The 18466-nt window shown below is 45.6% G+C and overlaps 2 protein-coding genes across 7 annotated transcripts in view; one reads left to right on the top strand and one right to left on the bottom strand.

The window, feature by feature from the left end:
- The window catches only part of LOC142249854 (centromere protein P-like), a 389082-nt gene that overhangs the window by 97127 nt on the left and 273489 nt on the right, over window positions 1-18466 (bottom strand). The window lies entirely within an intron of this gene.
- The window catches only part of ECM2 (extracellular matrix protein 2), a 68246-nt gene that overhangs the window by 37341 nt on the left and 12439 nt on the right, over window positions 1-18466 (top strand). For all 5 annotated transcript variants that reach the window (XM_075320854.1, XM_075320853.1, XM_075320851.1 and 2 more), the window contains exons 5-7: window positions 1898-2013; window positions 6753-6888; window positions 14660-14817. In XM_075320854.1, coding sequence (XP_075176969.1) covers window positions 1898-2013; window positions 6753-6888; window positions 14660-14817 — 410 coding nt within the window. The remainder of the gene's footprint in view (window positions 1-1897; window positions 2014-6752; window positions 6889-14659; window positions 14818-18466) is intronic.

Here is an 18466-nt window from a genome sequence, read left to right as displayed (position 1 = left end):
ATCAGGCTGATTCTCTACATACCAGTAGTGGTCAGCTCGGATGTTTAGGTTTTGAAATCCACCAAAGTAAAGCTTATAAAATCAGCAGCTTCTTGAGTGACAGCAGCTGAGGATCAGATAATATCTGGGGGGTATTCAAACTTATCCCCTCCCCCTGTTAGAATTAGCATAAGTATTATACAAGTGATTTAACTTTTCACTAGCAGGACCTGTGTGAGGTCATACCCATGTGACCAGAAGGGGCAGGGCCTCAGCAAACAGAAAAATGTTGCTTCCTTGTATCAGCTTTGTTGGCTGAGGCCCCGCCCCTACTGGTCACATGAGTATGACCTCACACAGGTCCTGCTAGTGAAAAGTTAAATCGATTGTATAATATTTCTGCTAATTCTAACGGGGGACAGGATAACTATGAATACCCCCCTAGATATTATCTGATCCTCAGCTGCTGTCACTCAAGAAGCTGATGATTTTATAAACTTTACTTTCTTGAATTTCAAAACCTATACATCGGAGCTGAGCAATACAGGTATGTAGAGAATCAGCCTGATAGTGCCAGCATAGCACTGGCTTTAGGTTATATACGAAAATCCTGGTGATTGGTGCGCTTTAAAGGGAACCAATCACCAGGATTTTCATATATAACCTAAAGCCAGTGCTATACTGGCACTATCAGGCTGATTCTATACATACCTGTAGTGGTCAGCTCAGATTTTTAGGTTTTGAACTCTAAGAAAGTAAAGTTTGTAAAATGAGCAGCTTCTTGAGTGACAGCTGCACTGGAGCAGATCATATATTCTGTTAGACTTCGCATAAGCATTATGCAAACGACTCACTTTGTCTAGCAGGACCTGTGGTGAGGTCATACCTATGTGACCTGGTATCCAGCGTTGGTGGCTGAGGCCGCGCTCCTTCTGGTCACATGGGTATGACCTCACCACAGGTCCTGCTAGACAAAGTGAGTTGTTTGTATAATACTTATGCTAATTCTAACAGGGGGAGGAGATAACTATGAATATATGATCTGGTCCAGTGCAACTGTCACTCAAGAAGCTGCTCATTTTACAAACTTTACTTTCTTGGATTTCAAAACCTATACATCCGAGCTGACCACTACAGGTATGTACAGAATCAGCCTGATAGTGCCAGTATAGCACTGGGCTTAGGTTATATAGGAAAATCCGGGTGATTGGTTCCCTTTAAATCCTTGATTTAGATTTAATTTACCTGGATGTATTTTGATAGAAGATGAAATGCAACATAAGCAAATGAGTTGTTTTTTCTCAGTGAATTCTAAAAATGTGTTTGTTTCCAAAATTTGTCCTAATTTTCTGATAGCCTCAATCCTGGGTCCTGGAAATTCAGTGTGGGGTTTGTGTTCAACACAGAAATTCTGTATTGTGTCAAGTTGAAATCTGAAGTGGAGTTCCTGGAACCAGGGATTGATGATATTATTGGGAGATCAGGACTAGAGAGGAATGAACCTGTGGAAGTTCGGTTTAGTGGGTTTTTCGTTTTGCGACCCGGACTGGAAGTCACTAATTGGGCAGTTCGGGTCTCTGCCGACATGCAGCCAGCCATAAACAGATCACTTCCGGGGGCGGGTTTTCCATTTTTTTTTTTTGTTTGATGCACACTACATGCAATCGTGTTGTTGTTTACCCCAGTGTTTGAATGACTCACACTGGGCTGAGCACCGAGCGTACCGTATCACAGGGATGCCTGCAGAAGTGGTGTCAAACGTAAATTACCCGAACCCGAACCCTCAGGTTCTCTCATCTCTAATCAGGATGCCTTTTGAAAATAGACTATATTAACTAATCTAAATATTTATTTTTTAAAGTAGAAAATCCCTTGAGAATGTGGACAAAAGTAAAAGATGTATCCTAATGTATTTCAGGAAATTTTATTACTTCCATTCCTAAAGAGGCATTTAATGGAATGCCTAATCTCGAAAGAATTGATCTGAGCAAGAACAAACTTATGTCTACAGGTATCGATCCACTTGCATTTAAGGTATGTTTCCGGATTCAAAATTAACGGGGTTTGTCATAAATCTTGAAAACAAGCCACAGGTTTGAATGGAGAGGTGGCCCAGTATGTAATTTTCTCTCGGTTAACTCGGTTCTCAGTGGTTGAGTTTCTGTGGCTATACTATGCATATCAGAGAAATCACCCTTAGGCCATGTGCGCACGTTGCATTCAGTAACTTGCTGTAATGCCTGCCTGGATCAACAGACTCAGGTGGGATGTAATGGACAGACTAGAGGGAAGCCACTCACAAAGCAGGACCCCCAGAACCCTGAAACCCTTTAACCCCTATATAGGGATTTGGAATTACACAGGGCCCTGGTGATCACTATTTGTGGAAGGCAGCAGTTCGATGAGAGTAGTCGTCAGGCAGGGTCAAACCAGGAATAGCAGAACAGGGACAGAATCGGCAGACAAGGACGTAATCAGAAAACGTAGCAGAGGTCAAATCCGGAACGGGCAGCGAGGTACAAAAACAGCAGGCAGAAGAGTAGTCAGAAAACACCCAGAAGTCAGCACACAGGAATCACAAAACAGAATAGGGCGGACCAGGAGCCAGGAAATCAGAACTATGTCTGGCAGTGGTCATGTGACAGGAGGGGGAATAAGAAGGGTGTTGTGTCTTCCCATTGGCTGCAGGTGAATGTTGGCAACTTCAGCTGGAAGACACATGCCACCTACAGTCAGCCAGTGGTACTGCAGGTTCCAGGGAAACCCAGCCTAGTGGATGAGTGAAGCCTGTGCTCCGGAGAGCCACGGGCACAGACTCCTCTCCCATCACCAGCACTATCCATGGTCGGAACATGGCGTCGTCTGGCGATCGGAGCAGAAGTCGCAGGAGCGGACTCCGGTGGGGACATGACACTTGCAGAAATGAACGCATCCTCTGACAGAATTTGTCATTGTCAAATTTGGTTTTGACCACATAAACGCAGGAAATACGCAAGCATTTTTATAGCGTTTTTTATAGCGTTTTTATCGCGTTTTGACTGTGTTTTACATGCATTTTCAGTGCTTAAATTGAGATGCGTTTTCAATACAAATACACAACTAAATAAAGTTTGAACATTCAAACAGTAGGAAAAAAAATTAAAAAATAATAACCTATAAATAAAACACTATAATGATAATTTTAATATAATGATAATAAATGATTAATGAGATTTAATAATTATGTTCAAAATAAAGTCAAAGTATTGTTTGACTCATTTTTTACAGTCGGAATGGATGTGAGGGCAAATGGAAACCTCTTAACCTCACTATAATGCCAAAAACGCATGCTTTGATTTTGTCAAAAAAGCATGCATTTAGCATCAAAAAAGCATGTAAAACGCTAGAAATTTCTTTTAGGATGCAATTTGAGAATTCTCATTGACTCCAATGTTAGCAAAACGCTGCCATAATGGCAAAAACAATTGACATGCTGCTTCTTCAAACGCAGAGATATTGAACATTTTTTACACCATAAACACTGCGTTTTTAAAAGCATCGTGCGCACAAGAAAGCCCTATTTTCCATAGATTTTGCCTGGAAATCAAAACGCATGCAATTTTGCAATAAAACGCTGCAATTCACAACACTGCGGAAACGCATGAAAAAATGCAACGTGCGCACATGGCCTTAAGGCCTCCTTCACACATCTGGTGAATTTTGGTACATGTGACGTCCGTTTTCACATGTACCAGAGACATGTACACACGTAGACTCAATAAAATCAATAGGCTGGCGCACACGTCTGTATTTTGACACTGACCATGTGTCCATGTGCTCCACATGGCGACATGTCAGTTTCCTGCTGGGAGCATAGGTGTCACACGGACCGCACACTGATGTGATCTGTGTGACATCAGTGTAACATGTACTGGAGAAAACACCTGTCCCTTAAAATAAATAAATAAATAATTTTTATACTTACCTGTCTTTGATGCTGCTATTGCTTCCGGGTCCCGCTCATTATCTTTCTGCATATTCACTGCACTGACCGCGGACCTGGAAGTGACATCCACGGCGGAGACAGGTAAGTATACAAGTTCATGCTGTCTGTGTGCTATCCGGATGTCATACGGATAGCACACAGAGAACATATACGTGTACAAACATGCTGACCTGCACCACGGACCGTCACACACGTGTGTTAAATACACGGATGTGTGAAAAAGGCCTTAGGTGGTTTTTCCATGATGAGTTTTTGGTACTGAGTATTTTCACACGTCAAAATGTAGTTGGGATTTGCAAAATCTGCTGCCCACTGTGCTTGTTTTAAAGGGAACCTGTCAGCAGATTTGGGGCCTATAAGCGGCGGCTCTTATATACAGTATATTAACACGCTGTATATAAGAGCCCAGGCCGCTATGTAGAACGTAAAATCACTTTATAATACTTACCTAAATGGTCGCTGCGGTGGAGTTGGGTCATATGAGCGTCTTCGTTCTCCGATGTCAGCACCTCCTCTTTCGGTCATCTTTGTCATTCTTCTTCTGAAGCCGGAGTGCATGGCGCATCCTACATCATCCAATCTCGCCGGCATAGAGGTCCTGTGCAGGCGCACTTTGATCTGCCCTGAGCAGAGCAGATCAAAGTATTGTAGTGCGCCTGTGCAGGACCGGCGAGTGTGGATGACACAGGCTTCAGAAGGAGGACGAAGATGGCCGAAAGAGGAGGCGTCAGCACTGGAAAACGGAGACGCCCATATGACCCAACTCCACCGCAGAGACCGTTTAGGTGAGTATTATAAAGTGATTTTTACGTTCTACACAGTGTTATAACATTCTGTATGTAACAGCCCAGTGGTGGTGGCCGCAGCTTATAGGCCCCAAATCTGCTGACAGGTTCCCTTTAAAGTAGTGTATACTGACCTGTGAAGTGTGTTTAAAATCTACAACATGTCAATTTCTCTAGCGAGTATGCAGAGTTATGTGCATATTTTCCTGACAAATGTGCAAGTAAAAAACACACGTAGATTTTTTAGCGTACTTTTACTGTGGAAACGCAATAAAATGCTTGTAATCTGCACATGACTATCACTGATCACTAACGTTTTGTCAAAGCTAAATACCAACAAGCAGCAAAAACAAAACAACTTTATACACCCAAAAGGGACAAAAACTGCCTCATCAAAAACATGATAAAAAACACTCAAAAATGAAATGAAAAAAACAAGTGACCCTAATATACATAATATGTGCAAAAATACTGCAAAAAAACGCATCAAAAACTAACCAAATACTCATCACAAGTACAAATAAAACCTTAAATCAGAGCTTGTACAGTTTTGTTACATGTATGGGCTAACAAACCCCATGTGCAACCTTCAAATGGACCCTTACGCAAACGACTCACTGCTACCTTAAGAAAATACAACACAAAATAACAGAAAGCTTGATTATGAAAAGGAGAAAAGGAATATCCTAGAGATCCAATTGACCCGAATGAAAACTACTATTGAAGCATGATGGGTAGGCTCTATAGCTAATATACCATTCAACTCAAGTTAAGATCCGGAACAAAGGTGGCCCATTACCTCCCCTGAATCGAAACATCTTGATGCTTTTTTGGCAGCATCACACTGACTCTTCAGTCATAAATTATTAACATTCTTGGCATAAAATATATGGGACCCATACTGAGTCATATTAGAGCCATCTGAAAGAAGCCTGAGGCCCCATGCATGTGGTCATGCTTTTAATCTGTACCAGTTTAAAAGAAAGCTGTCATGTATTATGTTATTAATCTGCAGATATGGACTAAATTTGAAGGTTAATAGCGTTCTGAAGCTATGTGGCACTGAGAGCCTCGATACTCGATACCGGGAGGAAATTAACTTTATTCCTCCTGGCAGCCTCCGGCTCACAGTCATAGAGGTGGGTCGGCGTGGCTTCAGTCACAGCTCAGTACAGCACTGACTGACAGTTGACTGTGAACTGAGGCATTGCTGAGCCAGCAGTCAGTGTCAGGCTTGGTTACAGCCGCCGCTCAATATGTACAGCTAAAATAACAAAGGAGTGGCTTCAGAACAGCTCTGTGACCATTCTTGACTGGCCCAGCCAGAGCCCTGACCTAAACCCAATTGAGCATCTCTGGAGAGACCTGAAAATGGCTGTCCACCAACGTTCACCATCCAACCTGGTGGAACTGGAGAGGTTCTGCAAGATAGAATGGCAGAGAATTCCCAGATCAAATCCAGGTGTGAAAAACTTGTTGCATTATTCCCAAGACGACTCCTGGCTGTACTAGCTCAAAAGGGTGCTTCTACTCAATACTGAGCAAAGGGTCTGATATTTCAGTTTTTGTTGGTTAATAAATTTGCAAAAGTATCTACATTTGGGTTTTTTCTGACAAGATGGGGCGCAGCGTGTACATTAATTAGAAAAAAAAATAACTTTTTTGAATTTAAAAAATGGCTGCAATGACACAGAGTGAAAAATTACTATTTTCTGTACCCACTCTAATGTGCTTTTGAATATGGTGGCCCTACTTAAGCAAAGTCGAAGTTTTTAAAAAAAAAAAGAGGAGACTGTCCACATTAGACTTTTGTCCATACCTCTTGTGATCTAGAGACTGAATTATTGCTAAGTGTAATAATGCATTGGCTGTTAAACGTGGCGCTGTCACATGGATTTCCTGCTAACCAGCCTTGCTAAATACATTAGCCTGCACTCATACAGTCATGTAACTATATATGTGACATGCTCAACCACAGACTGATTTTCTGCTTTGCTTTAAAGTCAATAAAGAATTTGAGACGTCTGTATTTGGATGGAAATCTCCTTGACCAGATCCCACTGGAATTACCGTCCACTTTGGAGGAGCTTAAAATGAATGAAAATAAAGTTGGTAATTTAGGAGAAGACAGTCTAAAAGGTAATTTAGCGTTCACCTAGCACAAGCATACAACAGATCACAATTCCTTTTATATATTTGCAGGAGAATAAACTGTATCTGCCTTCTGTTATGGATGGCATTGATAAGTGGAATCATACCAAAGAATGGAGAGGTCTGTAATTTGTATTGTAGGTACACTTCAACTGTGATAGACAGTCTCCCCAAAAAAGTCCAGAAAATCACATTGTATGATTTTCAAATAATTATTTTGCATTTTATTGCATGAAATAAGTATTTGATACAATAGAATAACAGAACTTAATATTTGGTACAGAAACCTTTGTTTTTAATTACAAAGGTCAATCGTTTCCTGCAGTTCTTGATCAAGTTTGCACACAGTGCAAGCAGGGATTTTGTCCCATTTCTCCACACAGATCTTCTCCAGATCTTTCAGGTTTCGGGGTACGATTGAGTTTCAGCTCACTCCAAAGATTTTCTATTGGGTTCAGGTCTGAACACAGCAGGGGTGGGATTCAAATTCTTAACAACAGGTTCTCTGTAAACCCAACCCATTCTTTAACCACACCCATTTTGTTAGCCACACCCATTTTCTTGCACTTTCCTCAACCAAAAAATACAAATAATTTAAAGTAAAATCTCTTCTTCAACTCCTATAACTTCCCTCTCCTGTCCAGTACCAGTTGTTCCAGTCACTGTCAGTCATATTGTATTAACCGTTTTTTCTACAAGTTTGAAAATTATTACTAAAGGAGCCCTGCTAAAATTGGAATGGATGACCTTCCCCATACAGATCTCATCCCATGTGGCTGCTTTTCCAGTGCAGATCCCATCCCATGTGGCTCCTTTCCCCCTACAGATCCCCATTCCATGTGGTCTCTTTCCCCTGCAGATCCCATCCCATTATGGCCTCTTTCCCCTGCAGATTCCATCCCATTATGACCTCTTTCCCCTGCAGATCCCATCCCATTATGTCCTCTTTCCCTTGCAGATCCCATCCCATTATAAACTCTTTCCCCTGCAGATCCCATCCCATTATAGACTCTTTCCCCTGTAGATCCCATCCCATTATGACCTCTTTCCCCTGCAGATCCCATCCCATTATGGCCTCTTTCCCCTGCAGATCCCATCCCATTATAGCCTCTTTCCCCTGCAGATCCAATCCCATTATAGCCTCTTTCCCACTGCAGATCCCATCCAATTATGGCCTCTTTCCCCTTCAGATCCCATCCCATTATGGCCTCTTTCCCCTGCAGATCTCATCCCATTATGGCCTTTTTCCCCCTACAGATCCCATCCCATGTGGTCTCTTTCCCTTGCAGATCCCATCCCATTATGGCCTCTTTCCCCTGCAGATCCTATTCCATCATGGATTCTTTTCCCTGCATATCCCATCATGGCCTTTTTACCGGGCTGATCCTATCCCATTATGGCCTCTTTCCCCAGCAGATCCCATTCCATTATGGCCTCTTTCCCCTGCAGATCTCATCCCATATGGTTCCTTTTCCCATAAAGTTTCCATCTTATGCGGCCTCCTCTCCCCTGCAGATCTCGTCCCATGTGGCTCCTTTCCCCTACAGCTCCCATCCCATGTGGTCTCTTTCCCCCTACAGATCCCATCCCATTATGGCCTCTTTCCCCTGCAGATCCCATCCCATTATGGCCTCTTTCCCCTGCAGATCCCATCCCATTATGTCCTCTTTCCCTTGCAGATCCCATCCCATTATAAACTCTTTCCCCTGCAGATCCCATCCCATTATAGACTCTTTCCCCTGTAGATCCCATCCCATTATGACCTCTTTCCCCTGCAGATCCCATCCCATTATGGCCTCTTTCCCCTGCAGATCCCATCCCATTATAGCCTCTTTCCCCTGCAGATCCAATCCCATTATAGCCTCTTTCCCACTGCAGATCCCATCCAATTATGGCCTCTTTCCCCTTCAGATCCCATCCCATTATGGCCTCTTTCCCCTGCAGATCTCATCCCATTATGGCCTTTTTCCCCCTACAGATCCCATCCCATGTGGTCTCTTTCCCTTGCAGATCCCATCCCATTATGGCCTCTTTCCCCTGCAGATCCTATTCCATCATGGATTCTTTTCCCTGCATATCCCATCATGGCCTTTTTACCGGGCTGATCCTATCCCATTATGGCCTCTTTCCCCAGCAGATCCCATTCCATTATGGCCTCTTTCCCCTGCAGATCTCATCCCATATGGTTCCTTTTCCCATAAAGTTTCCATCTTATGCGGCCTCCTCTCCCCTGCAGATCTCGTCCCATGTGGCTCCTTTCCCCTACAGCTCCCATCCCATGTGGTCTCTTTCCCCCTACAGATCCCATCCCATTATGGCCTCTTTCCCCTGCAGATCCCATCCCATTATGGCCTCTTTCCCCTGCAGATCCCATCCCATTATGTCCTCTTTCCCTTGCAGATCCCATCCCATTATAAACTCTTTCCCCTGCAGATCCCATCCCATTATAGACTCTTTCCCCTGTAGATCCCATCCCATTATGACCTCTTTCCCCTGCAGATCCCATCCCATTATGGCCTCTTTCCCCTGCAGATCCCATCCCATTATAGCCTCTTTCCCCTGCAGATCCAATCCCATTATAGCCTCTTTCCCACTGCAGATCCCATCCAATTATGGCCTCTTTCCCCTTCAGATCCCATCCCATTATGGCCTCTTTCCCCTGCAGATCTCATCCCATTATGGCCTTTTTCCCCCTACAGATCCCATCCCATGTGGTCTCTTTCCCTTGCAGATCCCATCCCATTATGGCCTCTTTCCCCTGCAGATCCTATTCCATCATGGATTCTTTTCCCTGCATATCCCATCATGGCCTTTTTACCGGGCTGATCCTATCCCATTATGGCCTCTTTCCCCAGCAGATCCCATTCCATTATGGCCTCTTTCCCCTGCAGATCTCATCCCATATGGTTCCTTTTCCCATAAAGTTTCCATCTTATGCGGCCTCCTCTCCCCTGCAGATCTCGTCCCATGTGGCTCCTTTCCCCTACAGCTCCCATCCCATGTGGTCTCTTTCCCCTGCAGAACCCATCCCATGTGGCTCCTTTCCCCCTGCAGATCCCATCCCATTATGGCCTCTTTCCCCTGCAAATCCCATCCCATTATGTCCTCTTTCCCCTGCAGATCCCATCCCATTATGGCCTTTTTTCCCCCCAGACCCCATCTCATTATGGCCTCTTTCCCCTTCAGATCCAATCCCAATATGGCCTCTTTCCCCTGCAGATCCCATCCCATTATGGCCTCTTTCCCCAGCAGATCCCATCATGGCCTCTTTCCCCAACAGATCTCATCCCATGAGCTCCTGTTCCCCTGCAGATCCTGTCCCATATGGCTCACTTTCCCATATAGTTCCCAGTTCCCATTCCCATCTTATGCGGCTCCTCTCCCTGCATCTTAGGCTCACTGAGCGCTTACCTGCTCCAAGCACCAGCGGCCTCTCCTCTGTCTACTGTCTACCTCCGCGGCATTCTGCATGCACACTGACGCTGCCAGGTGGCAGGAGGAGGAGCTACCTCACCACACTGCCGTGACCTCTGCAGCGTCAGCGCGTCACTGCACTCCAGGTCAGGGAGCAGACAGGCTCCAATGAACCCGGAAGTGTGGCGCATACGGAGGTACGGGAATTCATTCGTGTTAGTGTCTTAAAGACACCAACACAAACGAATACAGAGAACCGGATCGCCAGAGCTATTTCTTGCCGGTTCTGGGAACCGGCTGCTATTTTAACAACCGGTTCGCCTGAACCGGACAGAACCGGCTGAATTCCACCCCTGGAACACAGGCTAGGCCACTCCAGGACCTTGAAATACATTTTACGGAGTCACTCATTAGTTGCCCTGGCTGTGTGTTTCGGGTTATTTTCATGCTGAAAGACCGAGCCACGACCCAATGCTCTTACTGAGGGAATAAGGTTGTTGGCCATAATCTTGCAATACCTGACCCCATTCATCTTCCCTTCAACACAGTGCAGTTGTCCTATCCCCTTTGCAGAAAAGCACCCCCAAAGTATGATGTTTCGACCTGCAGGCTTTACAGTTGGGACAGCGTCCTTGAGATTGTACTCATTTTTCTTCCTCCAAACATGGCAAGTGTAGTTGATACCAGAAAGTTCTAATTTGGACCCATCTGACCACATAACCTTCTCCCAAGCCTCCTCTGACACATAAAGATGGTCATTGGTCAACTTCAAACGGGCCTAGAAATTTTCAGTTATCCTATCCCCTTTGCAAAATGCACCTGCAAAGTATGATGTTTCCACCTGTATGCTTCACCGGCTGGGATGGTGTTCTTGAGGTTGTACTCATCTTTCTTCCTCCAAACACGATGAGTGTATTTGATACCAGAAAGTTCTATTTTGGTCTCATCTGACCACATGACCTTCTCCCATGCCTCCTCTGGATCATCCAGATGGTCATTGGTGAACTTTAAATGGGCCTGGACATGTGCTGGCGTCAGCAGTGGGACGTTGCATGCCCTGTAGGATTTTAATTCATGACGGCGTAGTGTGTTACTAACTGTAAGCTTTGTAGTTTTGGGCTGATTCCTGACCTTTCTAAGGCGGGCTTTGCACACTACGACATCGCAGGTGCGATGTCGGTGGAGTCAAATTGAAAATGACGTACTTCCGGCATCGCATGCGACATCGTAGTGTGTAAAGGTTCGATGATACGATTAACGAGCGCAAAAGCGTCGTAATCGTATCATCGGTGCAGCGTCGGCGTAATCCATAATTACGCTAACGCGATGGTCCGATGTTGTTCCTCGCTACTGCGGCAGCACACATCGCTGTGTGTGAAGTCGCAGGAGCGAGGAACATCTCCTACCGGCGTCACCGCGGCTTCCGTAGGATATGCGGAAGGAAGGAGGTGGGCGGGATGTTTACATCCCGCTCATCTCCGCCCCTCAGCTCCTATTGGCCGCCTGCCGTGTGACGTCGCACGATGCGCCCCCCTTAATAAGGAGGCGGGTCGCTAGCCAGAGCGACGTCGCAGGACAGGTGAGTCCATGTGAAGCTGCCGTAGTGATAATGTTCTCTACGGCAGCTATCACAAGGATATCGCAGCTGCGACGGGGGCGGGGACTATCGCGCACGGCATCGCAGCATTGGCTTGCGATGTCGCAGCGTGCAAAGTACCCCTAAGAATCATCCTTACCCCACAAGGAGAAATATGACATATAACCCTCGACCGAGTAAAGCGGGCTTTACACGAGGCGATAGATTGTGCGATATGTGCGATATGTCGTCGGGGTCACGGTTTTCGTGACGCACATCCGGCATACCGCACGACGTCGTCTTGTGTAACACCTCCTAGCGACGCAGTAACGCTCACAAATCGTGAGTCGTGTACTCGTCGCTAGGTTTCATAAAATTGTTTAATTAAAATGGCGGCGGTTGTTCATCGTTGACGTGGCATCACACGTTGCTCCGTGTGACACCACGGGAACGATGAACAGCAGCTTTACCTGCCTCCCGCGGCACCCGACGGCTTAATGGAAGGAAGGAGGTGGGCGGGATGTTTACATCCCGCTCATCTCCGCCCCTCCGCTTCTATTGGCCGCCTGCCGTGTGACGTCGCTGTGACGCTGAACGTCCCGCCCACTCCAGGAAGTGGACGTTCGTCGCCCACAGCGAGGTCGTCCAGAAGTTAAGTATGTGTGACGGGGGGTAAACGAGTTTGTGCGCCATGGGCAACTAATTGCCCGTGACGCAAAAACGACAGGGGCGGGTACGATCGATTGTGCTATCGCACAATCTATCGTCTCGTGTAAAGCAGGCTTTAGAGGGACAGTCTTGTGTTTTTTCATTTTCTAATAATTACCAACAGTTGTTTCCTTCTCACCAAGCTGCTTGCCTATTGTCCTGTAGCTCATCCCAGCTTGTGCAGGTCTACAATTTTGTCCTTAGTGTCCTTAAACAATTCTTTGGTCTTGGTCATGATGGAAAGGTTGCATTGTGATTAAGTGTGTGAACAGATGTCTTTTATACAGGTAACGTGTTCAAGCAGGTGCAATTAATACAGGTAATGAATGCAGAATAGAAGGGCTTCTTAACAGGTCTGTGAGAGCCAGAATTCTTGCTGGTTGGCAGATGATCAAATACTTATTTCATGCAATAAAATGTATTAATTATTTAAAAATCATACAATGTGATTTTCTGGCTTTTTGAGGGGATTCTGTCTGATACAGTTGAAGTGTACCTACGATAAAAATTACAGACCTGTCCATTCTTAGTAGGTGGGAAAACGTGTAAAATCATCACTGTATCAAATACTTATTTTCCTCACTTTACATGTAAAAGAGTAGGTTACATATATTTGTATTAACAGAATTGTTTTTCTTTCTTTGCCTCAATGAATGTAAAAAGTTGAACTTGTGGATTTTTTTTCCAACATATAAAAGTTTTCACATAGCCCTTTGTAATCTACAGGTTACAATCTTTTTTTTTTACAGCTAAGGGGTGCTTCACACACAGCGAGATCGCTACTGAGATCGCTGCTGAGTCACGTTTTTTGTGACGCAGCAGTGTCCTCATTAGCGATCTCGCTGTGTGTGGCACTGAGCAGCGATCTGGCCCCTGCTGTGAGATTGCTGCTCGTTACACACAGCCCTGGTTCGTTTTTTTATTGTTGCTCTCCCGCTGTGACGCACAGATCGCTGTGTGTGACAGCAAGAGAGCGACGAAATAAAGAGAGCAGGAGCCGGCATCTGGCAGCTGCGGTAAGCTGTAACCAGGGCAAACATCGGGTACCCAAGGTGGTTACCCGATATTTACCTTCGTTACCAGCCTCCGCCGCTCTCACGCTGCCAGTGCCGGCTCCCTGCTCTCTGCACATGTAGCTGCAGTACACATCGGGTTAATTAACCCGATGTGTACTGTAGCTAGGAGTGCAGGGAGCCAGCGCTAAGCAGTGTGCGCGGCTCCCTGCTCTCTGCACATGTAGCGACGTTATGATCGCTGCTGCGTCGCTGTGTTTGACAGCTAAGCAGCGATCATAACAGCGACATACAAGGTCGCTGTTGCGTCACAGGAAATGGTGATGTAACAGCGACGTCGTTGTCGGTGTTGCTATGTGTAAACCCAGCTTTAGACAAGCAAACCCTACTAAAAGAACCTGAGTCATGAGCTCAATGGAAAGTTGGGACTCAGTGCCCATATTGCCCAAAATGTAACAATACACATACAGGAGTTTTGTAATATTTAATACTAAATTTTAAAAGGAACCTGTCTCCATTCTTCGGTGCCTCTTTCGGCCATCTTCGTCCTCTTTCTGAAGCTTGTGTGCATGATGTGTCCTACGTCATACACAGTCGCTGGTCCTGAGCAGACGCACTACAATACTTTGATCTGCCTTGCTCAGGGCAGATCAAAGCACGCCTGAGCAGAACCTCAATGCCGGCACGTGTGGATGACGTAGGACGCGTCATACACCCCAGCTTCAGAAGAAGGACAACAAAGATGGCTGAAAGAGGAGGCACCGTTGAACGGAGACGCCCATATGACGCAACTCCACCGCAGCGACCGTTTAGGTAAGTATTATAAAGTGATTTTTACGTTCTACACAGCGGCCTAGGCTCTAATATACAGCATGTTAGAATGCTGTATATAACAGCCCACTGGTGGTGGCCGCAGCTTATAGTTGCCAAATCTGTAGACCGGTTCCTTTTAATGTTTTCAGACTATAACAGTGATAAAATCTTGCAAAAGAGATTAGTTTTCATAAGTTAATAACTTTGGTGGTTCCTATTTTTATTTTTTTTTTAGATCTGAAGAGCTTAGTAACTCTTGAACTTGAAGGCAATGAACTGAGTGAAGCCAACGTCAGTCCCTTGGCTTTCAAACCTCTCCAGCATGTCACCTACTTACGTCTTGGCAGAAACAAATTCCGATTGATCCCACAAGGACTCCCAGTATCTATTGAGGTGAGCAAGACCCCAATGGTCCAATTCATAGACATAAAGGTTGTTACTTTGAAGCTCTTCATTATAACTTAATCTCTCCATGTGTAAAATGTCTGAATAAAACTATCCCACATATTCAGATCCTAAAACTCGATATCACAAGGGAAAGTTTGGTCAGTCATACATTTATGAGATTCCATTTTGCTTATTTCAATTAAAAAATCATGTAATACATGACCAAGGTGCATTTGATAGATAGCTGCCTTCCATTCTCCAAATAGATGTGTGGCCAGAGATGGGAACTCTTTGCCTAAGGCCTAAGCCACACGGCGAAAAAATCGGTGCGAGTGGAGTGCGATAAAACATCGCATTCCACTCGGACCAATATTACTCTGTGTGTCAGCGCACATGAGCGATTATTTTCTCAGCCCTAATCAGACCGAGAAAACAATCGCAGCATGCTGCGATTGTAAGGCGAGACTCTTTTCTCTCGCACCCATTCAAGTGAATGGGGCGAAAGAAAAATCGCACTGCACTCGCGGAACTCCGGTGTACCACGCGTGCAGAGCAAGAATCGCAATAGCCGGCTACGGAGGAGAGAGGGAGGTAAATCCCTCCCTCCCCTCTGCAACACCGGACCGCCCCTCCTCAGAGCCGGCTCTCCCCTCCGGAGAGTCGGCACGCTCCCCACAGCTGAGGTCCGCACGCACAGTCGGACCGCAGTCGCAGGGATAGTAGCATGACACTCGGCTGCTGCTGTGCTGCCTGCGCAAGCCGAGTGTCATGCGAGCATCGCACTAGGGCCCGTGTGGCCCCGGCCTAAATGTTTATACCCCCTAACCTACAGCTAAAAAGAGATAGGTATTGACTAGAGATGAGCGAACTCAAATAGTAAAGTTTGGTGTTCGTAACGAACACAGACTTTATAAAAAAAAAAAATCAGTGTTTAATTATGGGTGCTTTGCATACGTTAACCAATCGATACAGCATCAGGGTGTTCAGGTACACTCACTGCTTGGCTCAGTGTGAGCAGCTTGCGGTGTTTGAATGGCTCTAAATGGGGGTAAAAACAGCTTGATTAGATGTAGTGTGTATAAAAAAAATTGAAAAAACGCCCTCCTTGAAGTTCTCAGATTATGGCTGGCGATAAGTGGACAGAGAGCCAAATTGCCCAATCATGGACTTCCTTTGGGGTTAAGGTCAAGTCCGAGTCCCAAACTGAACTTTATCTAAAGTCTGGCTGAACGGGTTCAGGTCAAGTCCAGGTCCAGAACTGAGCTTTATCTAAAGTCCGGCTGAACGGGTTCAGGTCAAGTCCAGGTCCAGAACTGAGCTTTATCTAAAGTCTGTCTGAACGTGCTGAACCTGAACTTTAATAGGTCTGCTCAGTTCTAGTACTGACCTCTTCAACAGAATGTTGTACTTTATGTCGGTTGAGTGGAAAAATTAAGTCACAATCAGGGGCGGACATATCATTGGTGCAACCTGTGTAGCCGTACAGGGGCCTAAGAGGCCAGGGGGCCATTTTTCCCTCCAAAACAGGTGGAAATGTGCATTTTGGTGATTTATTGGATTGAAAAGGGCCCATATATTGTTCTTGCTCAGGGGCCCTCTTCTGTTTGAATCTGCCAGTGGTCACAATGACTACTTTAGCAGCTGCAGATGCTTAATAGATGTAAGTAGTATATTGCATATTGGAGTCTTTTTCCACTTTACTGCAGTTTTTGAAATTGTGCACATTCTCTCTCCATGTTTAATAAATGGGCAAACTCTTCCGGATGTGATGCCAATCTGATAATTTTATGTAGTGTTCACAGTATATAGTCTCACACAGACACCGAGGAAGAGTTACTGCTGCACCTTTTCATCTGCAGTCATCTTCTGTGTTTTCTTGTGAAGAAGGGAGAACGCCACTGCCATGCACCTTTGGCAGAGGCTTATCACTAAAGGCTACTTTACACACTGCGATATCGGTCCCGATATCGCTAGTGTGGGTACCCGCCCCCATCTGTTGCGCGACACGGGCATATCGCTGCCCGTGCCGCACAACATCGCCCAGAGCCGTCACACATACTTACCTGTCCGGCGACGTCGCTGTGACCGGCGAACCGCCTCCTTTCTAAGGGGGCGGTCCGTGCGGCGTCACAGCGACGTCACTGAAACGTCACTGAACCGCCGCCCAATCGCAGCGGAGGGGCGGAGATGAGCGGGACGTAACATCCCGCCCACCTCCTTCCTTCCGCATAGCGGCCGGGAGGCAGGTAGGGAGAGCTTCCTCGCTCCTGGGGCGTCACACGCAGCGATGTGTGCTGCCGCAGGAACGACGAACAACCTCGTTACTGCTGAAGTAACGATAATTGGGAATGGACCCCCGTGTCGCCGATTAGCGATTTTGCACTGTTTTGCAACGATGCAAAATCGCTAATCGATGTCACACGCAACGGCATCGCTAATGCGGCCGGATGTGCGTCACGAATTCCGTGACCCCAACGACTCCGCATTAGCGATGTCGTAGCATGTAAAGCCCGCTTAAGGGTAACAAAACAATTTGGTCTTTGAATTTAAGCTGCCCAATACAATCTCCCTAACATCGTCAGTTCGGGCAGAGTCAGAACCACCCCATACACAATAGATGGTCAGCTTGTCCACTGATATTGGCTGGTTCTGCCGACTTTAAATGTGTTGGGACCATGAGGCTCTGACAAAATCCTGGACATACAGTTGAAACCAGAAGTTTATATACACTATATAAAAAGACACATCTGCAGGTTTTTCTCACTATCTGACATGAAATTAGAATAAACCTTTCACGTTTTAGGTCAATTAGGAATCAAAATTATTTAGATTTGCCAAATGCCAGAATGAGAGAGAATGTTTTAAGGCATTTTTTTATTACTTTCTACAAAGTCAAAAGTTTACATACATTTCATTAGTATTTGGTTCTCTTGCCCTTAAGCTGTATGACTTGGGTCAAATTATTATTATTATTATTTATTATTATAGCGCCATTTATTCCATGGCGCTTTACAAGTGAAAGAGGGTATATGTACAACAATCATTAACAGTACATAACAGACTGGCATAGGAGGAGAGAGGACCCTGCCCGCGAGGGCTCACAGTCTACAGGGAATGGGTGATGGTACAATAGGTGAGGACAGAGCTGGTTGCGCAGTGGTGTACTGGACTGAGGGTTATTGTAGGTTGTAGGCTTGTTGGAAGAGGTGGGTCTTGAAGTTCCTCTTGAAGCTTTCCACGGTAGGGGAGAGTCTGATGTGCTGAGGTAGAGCGTTCCAGAGAATGGGGGATGCACGGGAGAAATCTTGTACGCGATTGTGGGAAGAGGAGATGAGAGAGGAGCAGAGAAGGAGATCTTGTGATGATCTGAGGTTGCGTGCAGGTAGGTACCGTAGGTCAAATGTTTTGGATCTCCTTCCACAAGCTAATCACAATAGTTGGTAGGAATTTGGGCCCATTCCATGCTTGAGACCCAAGTAGCTAGATTATAGATGGGGCTGCTGAGGCATAATCATCCTCTGACGCGTATTGGTACTACAAATGTGGCTTCATCAGGGAGAGGCATGCAGCTGAGTGCTTTGTGCGTACTATATATACACAGACTCATTATCAAAGAAACGCAGTAACTGTGTGTGAGGATGTCATATGACCTCCC

The sequence above is a fragment of the Anomaloglossus baeobatrachus genome, chromosome 8 (assembly GCF_048569485.1).
Source record: "Anomaloglossus baeobatrachus isolate aAnoBae1 chromosome 8, aAnoBae1.hap1, whole genome shotgun sequence".
In the NCBI taxonomy this organism is placed as follows: Eukaryota; Metazoa; Chordata; class Amphibia; order Anura; family Aromobatidae; genus Anomaloglossus; species Anomaloglossus baeobatrachus.
This window is presented reverse-complemented; position numbering and strand designations above follow the sequence as displayed.